Source organism: Charadrius vociferus, unplaced genomic scaffold (genome assembly GCF_000708025.1).
Source record: "Charadrius vociferus isolate BGI_N301 unplaced genomic scaffold, ASM70802v2 scaffold90, whole genome shotgun sequence".
NCBI classification, from domain to species: domain Eukaryota; kingdom Metazoa; phylum Chordata; class Aves; order Charadriiformes; family Charadriidae; genus Charadrius; species Charadrius vociferus.
Genome location: NW_009647222.1, coordinates 594,539 through 617,113, shown reverse-complemented (window position 1 = coordinate 617,113; position 22,575 = coordinate 594,539). Strand labels below are relative to the sequence as shown.

The 22,575-nt window shown below is 37.7% G+C and overlaps 1 protein-coding gene across 1 annotated transcript in view; it reads right to left on the bottom strand.

Annotated features, from left to right (window-relative positions):
* The window catches only part of ERC1 (ELKS/RAB6-interacting/CAST family member 1), a 303,616-nt gene that overhangs the window by 229,440 nt on the left and 51,601 nt on the right, over positions 1–22,575 (bottom strand). Inside the window, exon 3 of the mRNA XM_009879628.1 lies at positions 5,655–6,071. Within this exon, the coding sequence (XP_009877930.1) occupies positions 5,655–6,071 (417 nt within the window). The remainder of the gene's footprint in view (positions 1–5,654; positions 6,072–22,575) is intronic.

The window sequence follows — 22,575 nt, the reverse complement described above, 5'->3', positions numbered from 1 at the left end:
GAAAGATGAAAATAATTTTATATGTTTGTCATTTTTAACTGCCATTCTTTTATAAAGTGATACATAAGACATCCAAACTACTGGTATTAGTATTAACTGGTATTAAAAAGCAAATAAAAAAAGAATAAATTATGCATGCTCTCAAGTTGCAATAGCCCAATTTCTCAAATTTTGTTCTACAAAAGCTCTACATGCTTTAAAACTAATTCTAGACAAATCTAGTAATTCTAATAAAGACATAACTATTTAAATTATCTTGATTTAAATCACTTCTCCCTGCTATCCTCCTCTGAAAGGTCAAAAAAATGAAGCAGCAGCAGAAAAAGCAGAAACTTAATTTTTTTAACTAATCAGAAAGATGTCCCATAGTATGATGGTAGTAGGAGTTCCAGCAACTGAATCAATCTACCTACTCTAGCAAACCAAGAATTCTCTCTAAAACTGTGTCCTATTTATGCTGCAAAATCTTGGAAAAGGACAAAAGTGTTCTTTGAGATAACTCTAATTGCTCCAATTAAAATTTCTAAATCCTTCTCTGAGCCTGGAGCAGAAAAGGTTAAGAATTTTAACACATGCACGGAAAAAGAACTTCTTTGCAAAACTTGTCACAGTTAATTAAAATTTGGTCAGATAAGGCAAACAACCTTCCTCTTCACAGGGCATTGTTCAGCAGTGCTCTGATGGTACGTCTACATAGCACATCCATCCTTTCTCCCTAAGGTCCTTGCTGCTGCTCTTTGGCCATCAGAGTATCAAGTTTGATAATCTAAAGCTAAGTCAAGTATACATATGTTATAGCCTAGGGTGCCTGCTCGCTGCTCTGACAGACATCTACCCTAAGCGGAGACATAATAAAGAGTGCTCACTGAAATTTAGTGTTTGTTCCTAGAATAAAGTGAGCACTGTTCGATTCAAAATAGCTACAAACAGGGATCAGTTCTTGTAATAAGGCTACACTAGATAACTGTAATACAGGTCACAAACAGGACTTTGTGGGGTTGCCATTTCAACAAACACTGTGGATGAAAAGAAGTAATAGCTTTTTCTGCCATAGCCTCTTTTCTTAAGTTCATTGTAAATGAGTGCCCTTATGAATGACCCATTTCAGTAACTGCTTTACATACAAAACCACCCTTTATTTGTTAAGCACTACATGCCTAACTCCTTAATTCAGTTTTGCACTCAGTTTTTGTATTAAAAATCCATCTTGTTTGAATGGGCCCAATTATTTTAAAAAACCAACAACAACAAAAAAAACAAACCCCAAACTGTAATTTACTACTAAACACAAGTTTTGTGACACAAAGTGCACCTACTATAGGTTCTTTCCTTGTTCCACAGAACTGTAACATGCAAACCTTGACACTAGAACTGACTACTGAAGAAACCTTCTAGATAAAGTCGTCTTTCTGTTTCTGAACAAAAGGCTGTAGTCAGCCATCAGATATACATTCCTAAAGACAGATAGTAACGAACAATTCAAAAGAGAAAGGTTTAACCGAGTTGGTGTAATGATGTTGGACTGTTCCTTATGTACGACAGCCTGCCCAAAGTACTCCAAGTGTCTGGAACACCAGATGCGGACACAGTTACATCATATTCTGCCATAAGTTACACTGACGTTACGTGTATCTATTACTCTGTGTAGCTGAGAAAAACATATTTCTACTCAGTGTACCTAGCATTTTGGGGGCGGGGAGCAGGGAGGATGTCAAAAAGAGCACAGCAAGCTTTGTTATCTTTAGAGCTATGTGCTGTCACTGCCATCACTGATAATGCTGCAACAGGTGAATCTGGAACAATGAGGTGGCAGTTAATATAACTTGGGAGCTATTCTGGAAGCTGCAGTCCAGCTGCTGGATTTCATCAAGTAATTCTTGCTGGTATGATAATAATCTTGTTTCCGAAAGTTAAGTCTAGAATACCAACAATAATAGGAATGATTTTCACTAAGACTTAAGAAGGGGTATTGAAAATAGCAGCCCTCTTTTTATAAGCTATGAATCCTAAGCTTGTTTTCTAGGGTAGAGGAATGTGATGCAGCCACACTGTCATCTGCTGAAGTTAGGGCATCCAGATCCACGTCTATGTTCAGATGTTCAACAAGACATTTAATATTTCATTATTTTGTGTTAATGAGAGTCTGTCCTCTGTATCAGTGAGTTGCCAAATACATCTTATGCTGGATAAAGTATCTTTCCTATGGACTTGTATGGAAAGATTGCTTGAGTTTCACAGAATTCAGGACATTTGGGAAAAGCCCAAGACAGTCAAATTGCTTATGGAGATACCTCTCACCATCTGCAGGACAAGCTATTTCATAACCCGGATATGGGAGACTGAGACAGTGCTCTGGGAGATGATCAAATATAGGCAATATCTTCTATATGAGGAACAATTAAGTAGCATTGGACTTTTCAGCCTGGAAAAAGAGAGATCTTGGAAGGGATATGACGAATCTGAAATTGTGAGTGGCACAGTCTTGGCACTGATCATCTGTTCACCGTGTCTTCCAGTGCAAGAGCAAGAGGCTGTCAATGAAGCTACTGGGAGACAGGTTCAAATTCAAAAGAAATGAGGCGGGTTCTTTCTGCAACAGAGAATAAGCCTGTAGAACCACTTGTCAAATGATGCTACAGCTGCAAAAGTTTACACGGGCTCAAGAAGACACTGACCATGTATTTGAATGGCAGATTCATGGAGGATACTAAACTGACAAGTCACAAAAAGTTCAAGAAAACCCTTATCTGTAAATAGTTAGGAAGATGTGACAACATTACAGAGAAGGATCATGCTTGCCTTGTTCTTACCCCTTCCTGAGTGTCCACATATGGCCATTATGTGAAACAGAATGCTGCACTAAAGGGACCATTGGCCTGAAACAGTACAGCTATTCCTTGATTATGATCTTTTCAGAACCTTAAGTCTGGGCTCTCTAAGAATTTCCTTTTCTTAGGAAATTAGTCCAATCTTTAGTACAATCACAGTGATAGCAATAGCTGAAGAAATCAATGAATTCACATTTAATTTGCAAGGTCAAACTGCTGGCCACTGTACCTGCACTGACTGTTTAAGAAACCATCTGATGACCTTGAGTCTCAACATCACACTTTGAATTACACGTAGGTTTCAAAGTTGAAAAATCGAGGGATACCTTTTTGCTTCAAGATGCAGATCTTATTATTATTATTCCCAGCAAAGATTTTTACCAGAAGTCTAACACACTTATAAGTCAGAAACAGTACTAGTGGATTCTGACATCTCAGAATTTGCTTTAGCTAAGATGGTCAAAACTGCTATTACAGTTTTTCTCAGCTTTTCTAACGTGTTAGGACACGAAGTCTAAATGCTGATCTCCCAAGCACATACAAATCCCTTTGAGATACTAATGCTTCCTTTAACAACAGTATTTAAAGAAGAGTTTTGCATGCCTTTCCAGATACTGGGAATGCTAGATATAGAACTATAAAGAAAGTAGATGGATTTCTTCAAGGCAGCTCCAATATGCCACAGTCAGTATCCGGGGTAGCAAAGGGCTACAATAACCTAAAACTATGGAAATACAGATAAACACATAATAGAAGATTAGCTGAGGAGGAGGATGCAGACACACCTAAGAGATTCTGCACAGAGAAAACTTCCAAGTGTGGAACAGTGGTAGCAAATCTGAACCAGATCCTGCAGAGCACAGCAACTTGATGCTCAGGAAGTCAGATGCAGTCAGCTACAATTCAGCAACATCCCCTGATTTTCTCCAGTCTCCTGGAGACCCAAGCATGAGACCTGAGTTGCATGCAGACAAGCCTGGGTTCAGTTAGCTCAGTCTAGCTCAGAGCTCAAGGACAACACACAGATACTAACAAAACCCTTCCTGATGTGACCCAGTTCCATAAAGAGATAATTTGGCATCTCTGCACATGGCACCATGTTTCCAAGGCTACTAGGGTGCTCAGCTTCAAGGCTGGATCCCACGCCCTATCAATAGCTTGAGTGACAAATTACAGTAAACCTAGCTTACCTTTTTCAATGCGTTAAAGCTGGGTGAGCAGCAAGGAGTAATTAATTTTAACATGTTGGAAAAACAGCATTTGCACTTTCAAAGTCAGTAACTTCATCTCTACCTTCTCCAGGAAATCTTTCACCATAAAGGCTAGGATTCAAATGATTGATGCTTTCCAGATATGCGTGAATGAAACAAGTATTCTTATCTCTCAACATCTGCTCATCAGTAGCAGAAACAAAAGTAACCACATTCCTAAAAAATTATACAGCTCCTGCCAGCTTTTCATTTATGTTGCTGGACTTAAAGCAGAAACAAACGGAAACCATTTGGGGCTCTCTTCCTGAAATAGATACAAAAATTGTGACAGAATTATCATTGGTTGCTAAATAAAGGGAAAACCATAGTGTAGAAACTCTGGAATCATATTATCTTCACTCCAGACACTCAAGAGATTACTGCTCTAAAAAAATAAATCTGGCCTAAATCTGGCTCAGAAACGCAATGGGCTCTAGCTTTCTTATATAAATGCTTGCAAGACCACAAGTACAATGGGTTAGACCACGGAAAACATATGAATAAGAGGCGTTAAGAAGTATTTATTTGCTGCAAACACTCATCTCAAAAACCTCTGTGCCAGACCTTGCTTCCCTGGCTTCTTAGAGAGGGGGCTTAAGTCTTGTGTATGTGGCTTTCAAAAAAATGCTGAACCACAAAGTAGACATGCAATGCCCAAAACAGGTCATTAGATTCACACACACATATTACCCATACATGTATAGATATCAATGCATGCATTCGATCTACAGATGTATGTAAAATAGTCTTTACAGAAAATCTTATCATTAGAGAATACACGCATATACATACATACTTGTGTATGTACATAACACATGCTGAATTACTAGCCTTTTAGAACTTAATATTAGAACACTTTAGGAGGCTGGGTGACAAGAGTAAAATGCATTTAACAATATCAAGAAACGTAATGACACTGGCTACACAACAACTCATTAATTTTCCTTTGTTTTTCTAAGATACTTATATATAGCCTATATTTTATTATAATTAGTTTAGGATGAATAATAGTGAAGAATGCCTGCCATTGTACTCCTCTAAGGTGCAACACGGATATAACAATGTTTTTTCTTTTCTGTTTTCAGAGAGATGGGAGAAGCAGTTACTGTGTGTACAGCGGTGTCCCTTTAAGTAATCTTTTTTTTGGCTGTGCATCCAGGGCAGCTAATAGTTTTATCAAATACCCTTCACAGCAAGACGACTGTTACCATGGAAACCGTAGAGCAATCATCCATTACTCCTGCAAAGATTTCTCTCAGCTCTCTCCTAAATACAGGTAGGTACTTTCTCTCAAACTAAAATAGAACGGAAGAATGAATTTTACAGTTTGTGTGACAATTCACCCCCAGAGCTTCATATGGACGCTACAGGAAAAGTGGGGCATAAAGCACAAAACCCCCAAAAACACACACAAGGAAGCCATAAAGAAGTTTTAAAACAGGTACAAATTCTGTCAAGCCTGCAATGTAAAATACAGCTTATAGAGAGGATGGAAGATTCTTTCCTTACAGCTGTGAAATGGAGAGGAGACAGAAGAGCTTAAGATTGGAGATGAACCCAGAGCTTGGTCACTTACCTCTCTCAGCATGTTGTTTTCTTTTTCCTTCTGTTCGAGAAGGCTCTCCAAGTGGTGCACGTGCATCTCTGCTTCAGCCAACCGTCTTGTTCGCTCATGATCTTCCTCCGTGGCTTTTGCTGACAGACCTTTACTCTGCAGCATCTCCAGCAGCTTTTTGATGGACTCATCACGTGCATTTAAGGTCTGTTTCTGTGTCTCAATACGCAGTTCCATCTCTTCTAAGGTTTTGCGTAGCAGGAAGAGTTCCTTGGCCTGGCGTTCGTGCTCTGCATGAAGTCGTTGGAAGTTTTCCTCTGTCAGCTCTGCCACAAAGGGCTCACTGGTTCTAGTGCTGCTGTCCTGCTGGAACAGCTGGTTCAGGTCCCGCTGGATCCGAAGCTCATCTTGGAGAGCCTGGATAGTCATCTGCATATGCTAAAAGAATAAATAAATAAAATCAGAGGATTCCCTCCACTGGAGAAATAAAGAGAACAGCATGAGGCACATCAGTCCTCCTGAACTACCAACTAAGAGGAAACTGCAACACCAACAGACCAACAATGTTTTTTTGAAAGCAGAATTTAGGTTGAGCTGGGCTATACTACAGAAATTTCTAGTCCCTCCTTCTATGCCTCGTAGAGGTTGCTTTAACCTAGAAACCTCTTACTTGGGTGACACTCTCACTCCCACCAACTTGAGTGAGTCACTATTTCAAATGGGAAAATGTCAGTAGGCATTTGTCAGTAAGCTGAGCTTAAAATATTCTTTTCCAAATGTCTGCCTACCCTATAGAAGAATTCTGCATAATAAGTCCTAGACTAGAATTACTATCTTGACAATGCAGAGGGACATGTCACTATTAGAACTTACATACCATCCAATAAAATGTAATCAGCCATGAAAGCTCCCAACGTCTTCAGTACTATCACTATACGTAGCACAGACTTCCCAGTTCACTTACAGAAGAAACTTCAGCATGTCAGGAAGAACTACAACTATAGAAAACTGGATATATGATGACCGGGGAGAAGGGTCACATCATACGATTTTATGCATGAGGAATTTAGTACAGAACAGAAACTACCACTTTACAAAGAGGAATGTGAAGTCAAGCAAATGATCAGCAGCAATTTGTGGTTGTGCAAGACAAAAAATCCTGTCTCAATGATTGTGAATACAGTGGGTTAATATCATGGGATAATATAGGAGAAGCACAGTTTGCCTAGAAAAACATCCTCACTTCATATTTAGATAAACATTTGTTTTCTTCTCTGTGAGACAGAAGTATTAAGATAATAATGGAGAAGTACTAACACACTGAACAAAGATCTGATTACCAGGGATGAGATACGCACCAAGTGATACATCTGTACTACCTTAAGAGTGGCAGACATGGTTACAATTTAGTCTGAATGTGAACAAGTCAGATGGACCTATGCCTGGAAAATACCTTTGTATTCCAAAAATCAGTGTCTGCAATACAGCTACTTCCAGTATTCACTAGGACTAAAGTACTAGTTAGTCAGTTATAATCTATTGTCAAGCTTGACGCAGGAGACATGCTGTTAAGGTCTATAATGTAAAGATGGTGCCAAATTAATATGTTTGACATAAATCCAAGTACTTGGTTTCACTCAAGTATCTGTGAAAAGAGGAGATGTAAAAAGATTTTGGTTTAAGTATTACTTCAGGAATATATTTGTCACAATTTGTATGTAAAATTCCTTGGAGATACTCAAAAACTGTCTGGAAACGGTCCTGGGTAAACGGCTTTTGGTGGCCCTGCTTGAGCAGGGGGCTTGGACCAGCTGACCTCCAGAGGTCTCTTCCAAACATCCTGTGATTCTATGAAAAGACAATAGACAGAAGGTAGTATTTGCACCTACCTTTAACCTGGTTTAGAAACATTAACAGTTAGTTTGGTTGTATAGAACAGTGCATAAAAGCAGTTCAATCCCATTTTCTTTACGAAGGTCAGTACTTTAGACCGAGTACTTCCCCTCATTTTGTCTTCTGGTCTAAAAAGAGCTTTTCAAAACTAAAGGTGGTGTTTCACAATTAGGTCACCTAAGTCCCCACTGCCACTAAAAGGAACAGGCCAGCTCTCTGTCTTTCCTTAGGTGGCTGTCACTGACAACTGGATCAAAACTTCACCTGGCTGAAAATCAGCTCCATCAAAACCAAACAAAACATCTCTCCAGCCAGATCTCTTATCCAGCTGATGGTGTGACTACACCAATGATGATCGTGGTGCAAAGCAGGGGTGTGAATGTGCAGTCAAGGAGGTGGCGGAGAAGGAAATGGAACCATGATATCCTTTACCATATCAGCATAAACTGAAATCAGCTTAAATGCATAGCTTCATGATTGATTTAAGACGCTGTAATTGTCTTTTCTTCTATTTCAGTAACACAATACTTGGCAGTTACTAATTCTGTTAATCTAAAACTACACTTTAGGTTATAGAATCTGTGTAGTAACATAGCACAGGCATATTAGGTGAAGGGATGATTAACTACTCTGTTCTAAAAGGTATGTTGTGTTTATATATTGGTGGATGCTTAGATTTATTTTCAAGTCAGCATTTAGCAGTATAAGAGAAGAAAAGAAATATCTCAAGGAAATCAATATGGATTTTGAAAATGTTTTTAGAAACCACTCCTTTTCTCTTTATTTTTTAAATTAAAGATTTCCATTTTCATTTATTGTGATTTCTCCAAACCACAGTCAAAGTGAGAATGTCAGACAACCTCCAAGCCTTAAAACTGAGCCAGTATGACAAACATGCCAGCGTGCAGGTAGGCAATCAAAACTACTACACATGTTCAATTAACATACGTTGACCAAGCTGTAAGAGAAAACACACTGCACTCATTAAAAAGGTTGCCTCTTCTGTACCTACACAACACCAATAAAGTCAGCAGGACTACAACAGCAGCAGTGAGAGAATATCCCTAAATTTCGTTAAAATTAAACAATAACTTCACTAGATATAACCGTACAATTCCACACACGAGTTAATTCCATTTGTATTTGAAAAGCCCTACTTTTCCACAGCCCAGCTGTGTGTTGTTCCTCCAGCTAACAAACAAATTCCCACATGCTTCCACCTGCCTCTCCACATACTGCCACTTCAGCATTTCCTTTCTCCCAGGCAAGAAAAGAGCTTCTTCTGAACAACCACATCATCTACTAAATGAAATTACTTCCTCTACTCAGTGTTGTCTCAGAATCAAACTTGGGTTATTTATAAGCATCAATGGACTAAATAACCACAACCAAACTCCCACATTTTTACCATTTGATTTGCTGTAAAATCTCACTTCAGGCTACGTAGGCAAAAACTGTGTCTCAGACCCACAGAAATTGTCTCCCCCAAAGTTGGAAAAGCCCCCATGCAACTTTTGGGCCCAAGAACCAAAATCTATTACATGATTCAAAAACATGATAGGATACAAAATTTAATACCATTGACACAAATGGTCAGCAACTGCTTGGAATTCAGTTTCCCAGGAAAAATTAAGAGGTGGGACTAGAGGAAGCATTAGGACCAAGTTTATGAATTTCTATCACTGTTCCCTGAACTGGTCAGCTGAGAACAAACCTCATTATGTAAAAGGTAACTGGAAAATACAGCACAGAAAATTATTCTTTGCTTTTGACACCCACTCCTTTCCAACATGCAAGATGTATGCAAAATGGGTTCTCTTCTCTGCTTTCCAAAAAATTTTATGATTTTCAGAACAATGGAACAATACCCTTTATTTATTAGCAACATAAATAATCTACTTTTCCATTTAACATTGCTCTTTTATGTAATTTCAAAGAATACATCCTTTACCCTCTGAAGGAGCAGGCAAGACTTATTAGCTTCTCATCGATTTCTTAAACTTCACTTTTAAATCAGTGACTATCCCAGAAAGGCAAAATATTTTCCAAGTTCATGCGATACTAGCCACTAATGCTTAATCCTGTTTCTAAGACCTGACTCAATCAAACTTGAAAAATACTGTTGAAATCACCTTATCTAGAAATAAACAAGTAAAAATACTCTTAATACCACTGAGCTTGGTTACGTCATACTCTGCTGAATAAGTACCAATCATGCTTTTCTTAATTAGCTTAATAAAGGTAACATAATTAAAGTGAAAGCAATTATGTTGAACCTGTACTTTGCTTGAAGCTTATTGCTCTTATTTCAGACCTTGAGGATTCCCTGTTTTTTTAAGTAACGAAAATTGATCTTTAAGCCTCACTACAAATTATAACTACACCTGCAAATCAGATTTTTTGTGAGCACAGTTCTCTAGTGAGTCTCTTGCTTCTTATGCCTAATGTACTTTTCTCTTGACAAAGCTAAGCCCCTTCAGGCCCACCTCAAATGTAAATCCTAGAAGGGTGAGGTGCAAACACAATCCCTTACCAGGTGTTCCTCTGCCTGTATTACTTCCATGGGGCAACCTAAAATTTGTTAACTGGGCTCTATGCAGTTTGCCTTTCTTCCAGCAGCACAAAATTTCCATCTCTAAGGCAGAACATGATTGAATCTTTGCCTCCAACTAACAGGATTCAAATTCACGTTTCCCAGATTGGTTAGATGTGTTTCTAACCTACAGTATGACTACAGCCAATGATACAGAAGTTCCTTATATTTGGTTCACAAAGCAGTCCTGTTGTTGCAGTCTCAGGATAATGCAACATACCTATTGCTATACTGGTGAGTTTGGGAAGCTTGCTGCAGGCGGCTCTTTTCATCTCTCCTTGTTGAAGCTTTTTCATTTTGCATGAAATATTTAAAGATTCAGTAGGCCTGACAGAAAATACTGAAGAGACCACAGCTTCTTGTTTTAATTGGTAGAACACATAAGAACAGAAAGACCTGAATAGCAATAGTTTCAATTAACTTAAATGTTTATCATCTTACCATTCCAAAGGAAGTGGGGGATGTGCATTTTAACTTACTCAGACAGAAAAAGGAATTTAATTGATACTATACAGCTAAGGCCTGTATTATAACCCTACATTTTAGATCAAAAGGAGGTAGCCATTGCTACCAGCATGATTTTGAAAGAAAGGATTAAATTGTGACATGCTTTTTAAATAAATTATTTTCACACTCATCTTTGCAAGACAGAGCTTGACCTACCAAGCTACCATGTTTAAGATTCCAATACGTATTTGTCTGGTTTTGGTTTGCTGATTTAGGCTATTCACACTGCAGATACTGTCTTTGCAACTACGGTGATCAGACACATAACTCATCCCATATTTTATTCAGGAAGTCTAAATGCCTAAATTAGACCTGTGAGTTCTGCAACAGTGGCAAGAACACTTCTGTAGTTCTTCCTTAATTTCCCAGATTTAAATCCCAAGTAGGTTAACCAGGGAAATTACTTTAGTTTTTGGAATATCAAGAAAAAAATCAGTATGTTCAAGAGATTCCTGTCAACAATCAGCAAAAAGGAGAAGAACCCAGCAACAAGGGAAAATATAACATGCAGTTATATGACACGGTGGCACAGATATGTGCCACAATGAGGTGGGAAGCATTGTTACATTGTGCAAAACTCAACGACTCAAAAAAATATCTCCTTTTACACTGGGAAAACATTGAAGACTCTCATATTCATGAGCAAGAGAATACGGGGTGATGGAAAGGACAGGCAGAAAAAGAGAGGTCCTACTAGAATACTTAGTGGTGTGTTAGAAGATCTTCAGCCTGGGAGATAAAGGTTCAAGCTCTTACTCATCATCTTCATATACCCCAAACAAGGCTCCAGTCAGCACACAATAAGCTGTTCTAGAGTGGATCTCTAACATAATATTCTTACAGAAGGGACTAAGATTCTGCTTTTTGTAGATATCTGAATACTGATTGACTTAGGAATTTAAACCTACGTCTGTCACATTCCAGAGCCATAAAGGGAAGATGAATCTCGGCTCAAGGTCTTCGTCTGATTTAGCCAAGGGCCCCTTAGCATCTCCCAATTAGCATCCCTGATCAAGTCTATTTCCTGCTCAGGAGTTGATCTCACCTCACTTCTCTCTAATTTTTCATCAGAAATTCCTCTCCAGAGGGAAGAAATCTGTTCCTAACCAAAGTTTGGCTGAAATCAGCAGATTCAATAAAAGTTTCTTATAAAAATATTATTGACAAAGTTAGCGACTGAGAATTTCCTGATTACTTCTACTGTTAACCCACAAGACCAGTACATCCTGTACTGAATGACAGCTTTATGATGCATATGTATTTGGCAGTTTTCTGCGAATCTACTCAGTGATCAAGCTGTTCTTCATGTAGAAAACAGCAAGTGCTTGGAAAGACATAGGACAGCTTTGCTTTTTTATAAGATATCACGTATTTCTTTATTTATTTTCCAGGATCCAACCCAGGGATAAAGAAAAAACAACAAAACAAACAAACAAAAAAAGAGATAAATGTAATGTGTCAACTGACCAGAAACTAGGTTTCTGAAGCTGCCAGTTTACAACTAATCTCTCATTCAGCCAACTATTTTTAAAGTTGGGAAAAAGAAACAAGCTTTCAGCTACAAAAGCCCTTCCAGGTCTGAAATAGAGGTACTTGTAGTACCTACGAACACTGCCTTACTTAGGTGATCATCATGACTACAATGCTACTAGTCTGGAAAGAAAAGATACAATAATTATTATGCATTTTATGTCAGAAGGATAATTCAGTAAGGTCTACCCCCAAATGTAGTGTACCAGAAAACAACAGAACCTACAGGTGCTTTTCTTGCCAGCAAATCTGCATGCACATTTACAAACTTTTGCATTATCACGCCTTCTCTCATGATCGTCACAATGAAAGTGTTTCAAACATCTGTAAGAGGATGAACCACATTAAGGTCAAAAGAGATCGCATGCCAAATGCTAGAATAGGATTTGGTCACTATAAGAAATCATTCTTTCCCATTCTCAAAGAGTTAATGTTTTGGCAGCGTTTCTGGGAAATAGATTCTGCTGAATGCACCGCAGAAGCAAAGGCCTGGCTGTTTGAGGGAGTCCCTGCTGACATTCAGCTGCAGCCCACGCAAAGAAACTGAAAAAAGGGCTAATGTCAGGTGTCCAGCAGGGCTGTGATGAAACAGAACTTGCTGATTCCAGAAATGCTACATATTCCCTGTAAGATGGATTGGGGGCTTCAAAACCCTTATTTAAATGGAAATGAATGGGTGATTTTCATAGTGTTTAGCTTAGATAGAAAATACAGCTATGATTTTAATAGGATTTAATTTGTGAGAGTCAAAGAAAGAGACTTGTATTTTAAAGACAACCATACATTGCATTATCTCTGAGACAGCAGAAGGGCAAGATGGTAAAAAAGCACTATAGATAAAGAGCTTAAGTTGTCAGTAATACATTTGTCAGCTGAACTAGACTCACACAAAATGACTCATTTGGTTTAAGGGGGCAGTGTGCAGCAGCCTAATTCCTTCGCCCCTGTATGTACAAAAAAAACCAAGAAGAAGCCCCCCAGCAGGAATGAATTTTAACTCCAGAAGTAAGCAGATCAGAAACCTAATAAACCTGTAGCCACAGAAGAACCAAAACTGCAATGCAATCACCTCATACTAAATGTACAGGTACATCCATAAAAAAAGCTGAAAGGCTGAAATAAATGCAGTACACCAGTTATTCAGTGGTAAATTTTTCACATGAAAGATTTTACCTACATGAAGCAGCTTATCTCACAAAGAAAAAAAGTAAGCTATTTATATTTTCAAGGAATAAAGCATGTATACAGGCAGTCTCTATAGAATGCCTGATGCACAGTAAAAATATAACTTAATCTGAAGAAATCTGTGCACTTCTGATTAAGCATAGGCATACCTAGTAAATTTCTGAAAAACATCAGGTTATCTATCAGTTTTTGAACTATTAATATAATTCTGACAGTATTCTGACTTCCTAAGGGGTGAACCCATTTGAGCTCTATGGCAGATATCACAAATGATCTAGTAGGCAATAAAAGACAAAGGAAAATTATTTCTGAAGTCATACCAGTTAGTCCCAGCTACCATGTGTCTAAATTTCAAAAGGTGCATCTATATTAGTAGTTTAGCATGCTTCAAAAGCTTTTTCTCATGCAAATCTTCCTGGCATCTACATTTCACACGCTTTGAGTGTCAGCATGCTATGATCCTGGAGTGCAGAAACTGGATTCTTTTAAGTGCCCATCATCTTTCTTGAGAACAGGCATTTTGGGATTAGGGCAAATGTTGAGAATTTCTCATCAGAATCGACAATTTCCATACTGATTTTAACCTCTATTTCCCACTAGGCTGTCCAAATTGGGTTAGTATTACACTACTTAAATATCATGTTTTATTTATATACAAATATGAGCTTTGATTATTTGCTCTTATGCTGCTAAAGAAACAAGAGTCTTTGCATATATGCAGTTTCACACGTTGCAGTAAGGTAATTCTGTCTCCCCTGTCTGTCAAACACAAACTTGTTTTGTCACAAATTGTGTTGATAAAATGGATCCTCATGTAAGAGGTTTCTGTAAAAAAAAAGCCAACACACAAACATCAGACTGTCCTATCTTCAGGACAGCAATTATAGAACTTGCAAAATTCGATCTTACACGATTCTGCATGTCTATACAGCACACCCTATGTCATCCACAGTATGCATTACTTCTAAATGTTGCATCCATAGAATAGGTGCTTAAGTGCCGAATTCGGCTTTTGTGAACCTCTCATCCCATGAAAGTAATTAGAAATTATTATGGTATTTGAAGGAAGGAGAATTTTAACATTTACATATGTATAAACATCCAATATTTTCAAATTAATGGCATCTATATGAAACACGACTCATTTTGTTATTAGGATCTTTTCTGCAAAAACATATTCTTATTAGTCACCTCTATTAGGGAGGTCAGCAAATATATCTTTCCATTAGCTGATACAAGTATTAATCCAAGATAAGAGGTGCTCTGCTACACAACCTTTGATCTTGTGTCCAGTATTTTCCACCATATGAGCATACATCAACACTATGCTGTAAAAAGTAAAAATAGCTGATTGATAATGAAAGAGTACTATATAAAAAAATCAACGCACAAGAAAGTTGTTGACTACTTTATTCACATCACTCTCCCCTTGCCACACGTCCCCCACCCCTCCCAACGTAAACCTTTTTCTATACTAGTTGGTTTGGAGGGATTACAGCATAAATCTCAACGCACACGTGCCTAGGTCCCACGAGAACATTTTGACCTTAACATTTTGAATAACTGCATCTGTATGCATAAACCCTATACCTCTCCTGTAAGGTCTGATCTTTAAAGCTTTTTGAATACTTCAGGCTTGTGACTGCGGAGGACTTAAGAAACAATTACAAGGTAGGCTGTGACACTAAATTGGTAATACTTCAAAGAATTAGCTTTAATATAAAACAGTAAGTTTTTCAACTTCTGCTTTCCCACAGCAATACAATATTTTGTTCCTGCCAATCTGGAATGCATCATAGTGTCATCCTTCACCTGCAAGCAACAGTGGAAGATCTCATGAGCTACCCGATGCTCAGACTGTGGATTATGACCACAGCAGTAAGTGTTCTTTCCAAACTTGTACCTCCAGAAGTTGAATTACTGTCCAGATGAGATATCAAGAGCCCAATATTCGGCTGCTCAGCTGCAGAAATTAATTATTTGCTAGCCCGATCAGACTGAACTATAAAACCTGGACAGTAGCTCACCAGCAATCTGAAAACACTGAAATTTACTGGCGTTTTGTTTGTTGGCTTTTTTAAGACATTTTCTAGAGCAAGAAAAGCATCAGATGACCAGATATGGCTATAAATGTGAGAAGACTGCATGAAGGACTTGATCCTGTCAAATAACAGAACACGTGACATTCAGGATCTTATAAACAACATATGGCTGTACTGTGACACATCTTGCCAATGGAGCTTTTGCACAATGCTCAACCAAGACAGAGAGATAACCAACAGCAAAAACTAGCTGCTGCCTCTCAGCTGCACAGATCATGTATAGAATGAAGCTTTGCCAGCCTGCTTATAATTTTTCTTGTGCTGATTAGACGGTAACCTTGCAAGGAAAAAGTCATCTTAGGGAGATGACTACAGAATGCGGAGGCCCCAAATGCCCAACACCTCATCGCACTGTTTCACAAGCAGATGGGACCGATTTGGCTATGTCATGGTAATACGTTCGTTCTTGCTTTATTTGTTCATAGTCTCTCCAATATGACTTCCTAACTGCTTTTTATCCCATACATAACTGTAAGCATTGAATCTTCTCGCATTTGACATATCATTAATTCTTCAGGGAAATTAAAACAAGTTTCCTGCAAAAGCATTTGCACATGGTTTTCTTGTTTTAAGCTACAATAAGGAACAACTACAGGCTTTCATACTCAATTGGCCCAATATCCAAAAGGCTTAAAATGATAGCTGAAACAACAGCAGTACCCAGGTACTACTGGGTACCATCATCAGCCACTGTAGAGGACTATAATTTGTGCACTGCTATAGACAGAAAAAAAACCCAACCCTCATTCATTGTTCCTTCTTGAATTTAGAAGCATGGGCTTTTGTAGAGTTTTCAACGCACAGCAGTCAGCCACAATGTCAGCAATCATTTTAAGTCTATTTTGCAAGATTTGGGCTTGAAGTTCTCACAAGCAAGTCAAGTTCTTGCCAAATGGAAGATATGCATCCCCTTCCATCTTGATAACTTTTCTCATTTTCCTTGAAATGTAAGGAGGACAAAAATTGAAATCCATTTTTAACAAAACTTAAAATAGCAGCAACCACCAGCGAGACTCCACTAAGCCTTTTCAAACCTGTGGCTTTTTGACACGATACATGTTATCTTCTCAGATCTCTGCCATGAAATATTGGCTACGCTCACAAAGGAACATACTTAAAAATGTTTTTTTCTGGATACATCAAGTCACTTATGCTGAGCATAGTTTTGGGAAGACAGGCAGATCAAATGCGTTACTGGAATTTCAGGATAAATAATATGGCTGCAGTAATCATTGTCCTGTGAAAGAGCATATAAAAAACCTCTGATCAAAATGTTCTGGCACTTACCCTCATGCTGAAATGACAGCAGCACCTTTAAGAGCAAAGCACAATACAGCACATTACACCAAGTTCTAAAGGAGCTTTCTGTGACCTTCATGAGGCAACACAACACCCCATTGAGGAAGTTCAAGAGATAAGCGACAGGAAAGCATGAAGAGGAACTCGGATAGCTCTGGAAATGAGGAGGCCTAGCACAACCTAACTGAACAGGAGGCGTTCAAATTTCTCCTAGATGTGCCATGATAGTGATAGATGCTAGGCTCACATGCTGATTTGGAAGTACGAAGTCAGGGATTTTCATTATGCAAATCTTTACTGGATCCTAGAATGTGACAAAAATACCTAACCAGAAAAGTTTTTCCATTCACAAGAATGGTTCTTCCCCATAGACATTTTTCTGCTAGTTATGAAAATTTTCAAAGTAACAGGCAACTCCCCCTGGCAGCATTGCTCTGTCACCCAACACTCAAGCCGTCAGGTGTAGTAAGTTGGATTCTTAGTATACATCAGAAATTCATATGATCAGAATGTGAATCAGACAAGCTGAGATGGGTATCTGCAATAGGACTGACAGCTAGGACGACTTTTGTCAGTGAAAAGCTTTAATGCTGTCCTGTCTAACCTTGCACATCACTCTAGGAATCAAGGGAATAGACAGAAGAACATACAAGAGATCTGAGTTCACTGTAATAAACATAAAACTACCTAACACAGAATAGTCTTGCATTGCCCATGGATCAAAATGGACAGTATGTATAGACTGTGTTGGTAAAATCATTTAGGGTAAATCTCTCACTGAACGAATACTGGCTCTCAATAAATCTCTTCAGGAACTACTTACTCATGAATCATTACTACATGGTCATTCAGGCAGTATGTCATGCTGTTAGGCTTCTTACAGAGCAATGACTGAACTCCCTTGCTTCTTTATATAACAGACTCAGAATACGTAACTGTTCAAGATCTGCAAAAGCAGAGATAAAATGAACAGAAACACTGTACAATACAGTCTTTTGGTTCTGGTTCAAGTGCATTTATGCAAATCATCTTGTAACCAAGTAATCTGCATTTAAAAATTATTCAGAGGAGCATCTTAATCTGTTGATATAACTGTATGAACAACTGTCAAGAGAGAAAGGAGAACGGAATTCCCTGTTGTGAGTTTGAGGCATCAATCCACCAACTCCAGCAAGAGCTTAAGCATGGCACAAGTGTCTGAACACAGGTATTAATTTCAGAGGTACATGTTTTATAAGAGTCTGTTAATTCAGAAAGAAAAAAAAATCGAAAAGGGCTTGTAGCATTAAAAATCTGGAAAGCTCATTTGTCTAGTGTTATGCATTTTATTTCAGGGAAACAGAACAAGGTGGCTTCTGAAGCCCCAAAATCTCCTCATCTGTTGGGTATGTTCTGGGATGCCCTCTTTCTAATCCATGTCAGCACAAGGCTGAAGGGCCAATGGCAGTATTATCTAAACACAAAGTTTAAGGCACACTTCAAAACAACTTGCTGTGCTTTCCCTGAGAAATAATTCCATATGCCCCCTCTCTCCCCACACCCCTTTGTTGTAGCTTTTGTGGACAGTATTCATTAGTCAGGAAACAGACCAAAAGTTAAATACAGTAGAATCAAACTTTTTTTCACTCAAACAGATGCTTATATGAGCTTTACTAGACAGAAGACTTGTACACCTAATCAACACAGAAACCCTGAACATATTACTAAGAAACCACCCCACAATCCTGATTTCCTTAGCCTGGCATTCCTTTTAGATTTCACCTAACATTACCATATGTTTTACTCATCATCAAAACAGTCTGTTGGTAACACTCCTTTGACATACTTTTGCTATGGAGAAACTCAGGACCAAAATGAAGTGCCCCAAACTCTTGATCTACACACTAGTCCATCAAATGGAAAGCAGAAATCCATCATGCCCCCAAATCTGTCTGTTGCTAGCTATGCACACAAAAGATTTCTGCAATTTTATCTTTTTCTAGCATTTATTTCAATTTATCCAATTTTCACAAAAGAACACCTTTTATGTCTGTACTTCAAATTTCATAGATTACCTGCCTCAGTCATATAATTCTTTTAAACTCATCTGCATCCCTACACCACAAAATAAAAGCCACTTTTGAAGTTCAGCATTTCACTGCAGTCATGGTTTTGGAGTTGGGTATTTTTGGTCACAGTTAGTAATTTGTTCATTTTTTTAATTCTGATTTTGTTTTCTAAGAAAAAACCCATTAAAGACCCTGATATACAACATTTAATAAGTGTAAAAGGCTACCTGGTAACATGATATACTAGTCTAAAAATAAAACTGCATTATTTGACTAGCTTTACTACGAAAGGACAGAGCAGCTCCTCTTTATTAACCTTCCATTGACAATTCAAGGAAAAAAAATAATCGGGTGTAGTTTAACTGTTTTTATTTCAGTCGTAGCAGTTGAAAAAAGACCCAGTTATTAAATGCCTTCAAATGGTATATTATGCAGAACAGGTGAAAAAAAGCTTAAAAAAAAATAATCACTACTTGAACTAGTGAAGATTGATTTATAAACTTGAACTGCAGCTACTGTCAGAAGAATGGAATATATATAATAGGGGACTAAAACCATACAAATGTAACCTTTCTTTAGTCAAGATTAAAATAAAATAATTTCTAAAAAAGCTCTGGAGAACAGCTAAGTAAATGACGCAATTGCATTTCTTTTAGTCAAAAATCGTATCACTTTCCCACCATTGCTTTCCTCAAATTTAGATTTTCAATCCTTCAAGCAGCAACTGTCATTTTGATGTTGTATGTGCTGGTGTTAACAACCAGAATAATACACCATCAACCCTTAAACACAACCACTATATAAATAGTGAATCAAACTGCTAAAGCAGAAGAAGATTGAGAGCAATAAATAATGAATGAATAAAGGCTTTCATGAAAGCATTACCCTTCTCATGGTCTAAAGGTCTGAGCATAAGATTTATAGGGAGAAGTGGTAACTCTACCAGCTGATAAACAAAAATCAGCCTTCAGCCTACTAGTCCTTCTTTAGGCTTTGCTGTATTTGTATTACATCTTTGAAACTACATAGAAGTGAATAACAAATACAGTGAATAAATCTGTACATGATTACGTACTCTAAAACCAGTATTTTATCTAGTCTATGATTTTTAGAATTTAGTAGTAGTTTACTGAATATTATTTTTTTCCCATGTCATGCCCACAGCTATCTCCTCACTATCCCACAGACAATTCTCTCACAGGAAAGTTGCTGCTTCTGTCCCTTTTCCTCCCATAAAAAAGAGGTTTTGAGTCCAAAAGTTTGTTTGCTCTTCTCTTGGCTACATCATATAATCTAGCAAGATGTTTTATTTCTCTACAAGCCTTACTGTGGTAATCAGCTTCTCCTTGGAAATGTTTTTTCCCTTCAAAAAAGGGGAAAATATTGTCATACAGATCATCAGAATACTTTATTGTACCCCCAAAAAGTTGTACTACAGTAACACAGACATGAGTAATACAACTTTATTACAATCTCTAGATCTATTTTAAAGTAAATACAATACTTCAAGGTTGTTGCTAATATGCGGTTTCCTTCTGAGTTCTCTTCCAAAAAATAAAAAATTTCCTTGAAACAAATCTGTGTATTACTGATATAATAATGAAGTAACACTTTGGTATAATGGCACCTAGACACTAAAATACCTTAATTTTACCAGAAGACAGTCTGATAGCCTTACTGGAACATTTGATAATTTATTTTGAGGAAGAATTTAACCCTCAAAATCTATTTGCATCATTCTCGTTGCACCAGAAGTACCCATGACTCACTGTTGACACCAGGCAGTGGCATGATACAATAACCTTCCTGTGCTTCTCAACCACTAGGACTGGCAGTGACTCACCAGCAAGTTCACTCAGGCCAAGATTTCCCGTGTTGCAGGCTTCTGTGCGCACCACTTCTTCAGCAGCCTTGCTTACCCTCTCAGTTTCACATATCCAACATCCACAGCCAGGTAATAAAGATGATGCCCCATATCTTGCCTCTATTACATAAAAGCAACTGTACTTATTTCACCTCAAGCAAAAGCTTTGGCTACATACTAATACTACTAAAATAAACAAAAAATGTGATTCAAATCTCAAAAGACTAAGACATTTATGGATTCTCTTATTTCTCTCCTTCCTCATAGCAAAATCTGGATTAGGGACCATAGTTCAAAAGATAAACACTTGTCTTGACCAACTGCATTCAAGGTTTTCAAGAAAAGTTTCAAGGAGTTTCATTTGGTTTGTCTGCTCTAAATACATGTTCAATGATAGGAAAATATCATGAACAATAAGTCACTAAAAATAAAAAACTATGCTGCTACAGTGTCTTAAATGAAAAAGTAAATATTCTTGGTAAGTGATTTTAGGAGAAAAAAAATACAATTGCCCCAAATTAGTCTGACAGAAAAATTCATTTTATTTCTTAAGAAAAAGTAACACAAGAACCTTGAGTCCCTCACAACCAACAAATTGTTGATTTAATTATGGAAAAATAAATAGATAACAGCTGAGTAATGAATCCAAAGCTGAACCAATAACTCCATTGATCCACTGAATCCAATTATTCCCTTCTATATCAGAGTTCAGAAGGCAAGACTAAACTTTTTGAAGAAAGCTTTTCCTTTCCAAAAATACAAATAATAAAACTAGAAATAGCTTAAAAATAAAACAATTGTCTATACATTAGTGTAGAAAAAATGCATTGGCAAAGAATGATTTAGTAAAAAAAATAATTAAAAAATTTAAAAGACGCTTTTGACAAAAATGTGACACTCCAGAAGCAGCGGTCTTACATGAGAAAAGGTACTACAATATCCTCTCAGTTCCTGCTTACCTACCAAACCTTAAGAAACAAAGTTCTACATACATATGCTTCAGCTTTATCATTTACTTTAGAAGTATTTGTAACATAAGCACACTGTCCACATATAAGTAGTACTCCTCAGTGGCAAGGCTAGCTATAACTCAAAAGAACAAGAAAGTACAGAAAAAGCCAAAGGTTTAGAAGCCAGTTTCTTGATTTTAGTGTCTATTTTTAACTCTAGAAACCATAGATAAAGCTCATTAAAGAACAGAAAGACTCTTACGGGAAGTACTGAAAGAAGTTCCTATGTAGGTCCAGAAAGGATGAGAACAGCATTTTGAACAAACTTGTATCTTTCTTCAAGAAGCTTGATTATACTGGAAAATCAGTAAGAAATGTTAGCCTCACACCGGATTTCCCAATTCTGGCTGGTGTAGAAGCTTCCCTGAAGAAATCTCCTCAGCTCTAGTCCCTATTACTCTTGCATGGGAGATTTCAATAAGCCCTCTTTTACTTGTAATGAGTCTAGTTAACTATACAACGTGGTCAGTAAGAACACAGACAGCCAGGTCATACGTTACCATCTATTCACAGAAGAATGATCCAAGAAAACTGCCTATAGACAGTTTAAGAGAAGAAACACCATAATTCCCAAAGCTGAACCCCAAGTTGACTGTCTGAGGAGTATAAAGACACAATGAATTCAAGATTCCTCTACCTGATTCTGTTTTGTCAGGGAAGAGGTAAGGGCTAAAATACCCTGCCACTCCTTGCCAAGAAAACTGTATCAATACTAAAATTTGTATTTAAAAACTACGCCTTTTACTAGTGGGAACTTTATGCGCCTTGCCAACACAGCTCTGCATATACAGTTGAAGAGATGACTAATCTCTATTAGCAATTTTTTGCACTGAAGCACTGTCTAAAGCACTCAAGGCACAGACTGTTAACCCTAACAGAACCTCCTAAGTACACACCCAATCCCTCCATTT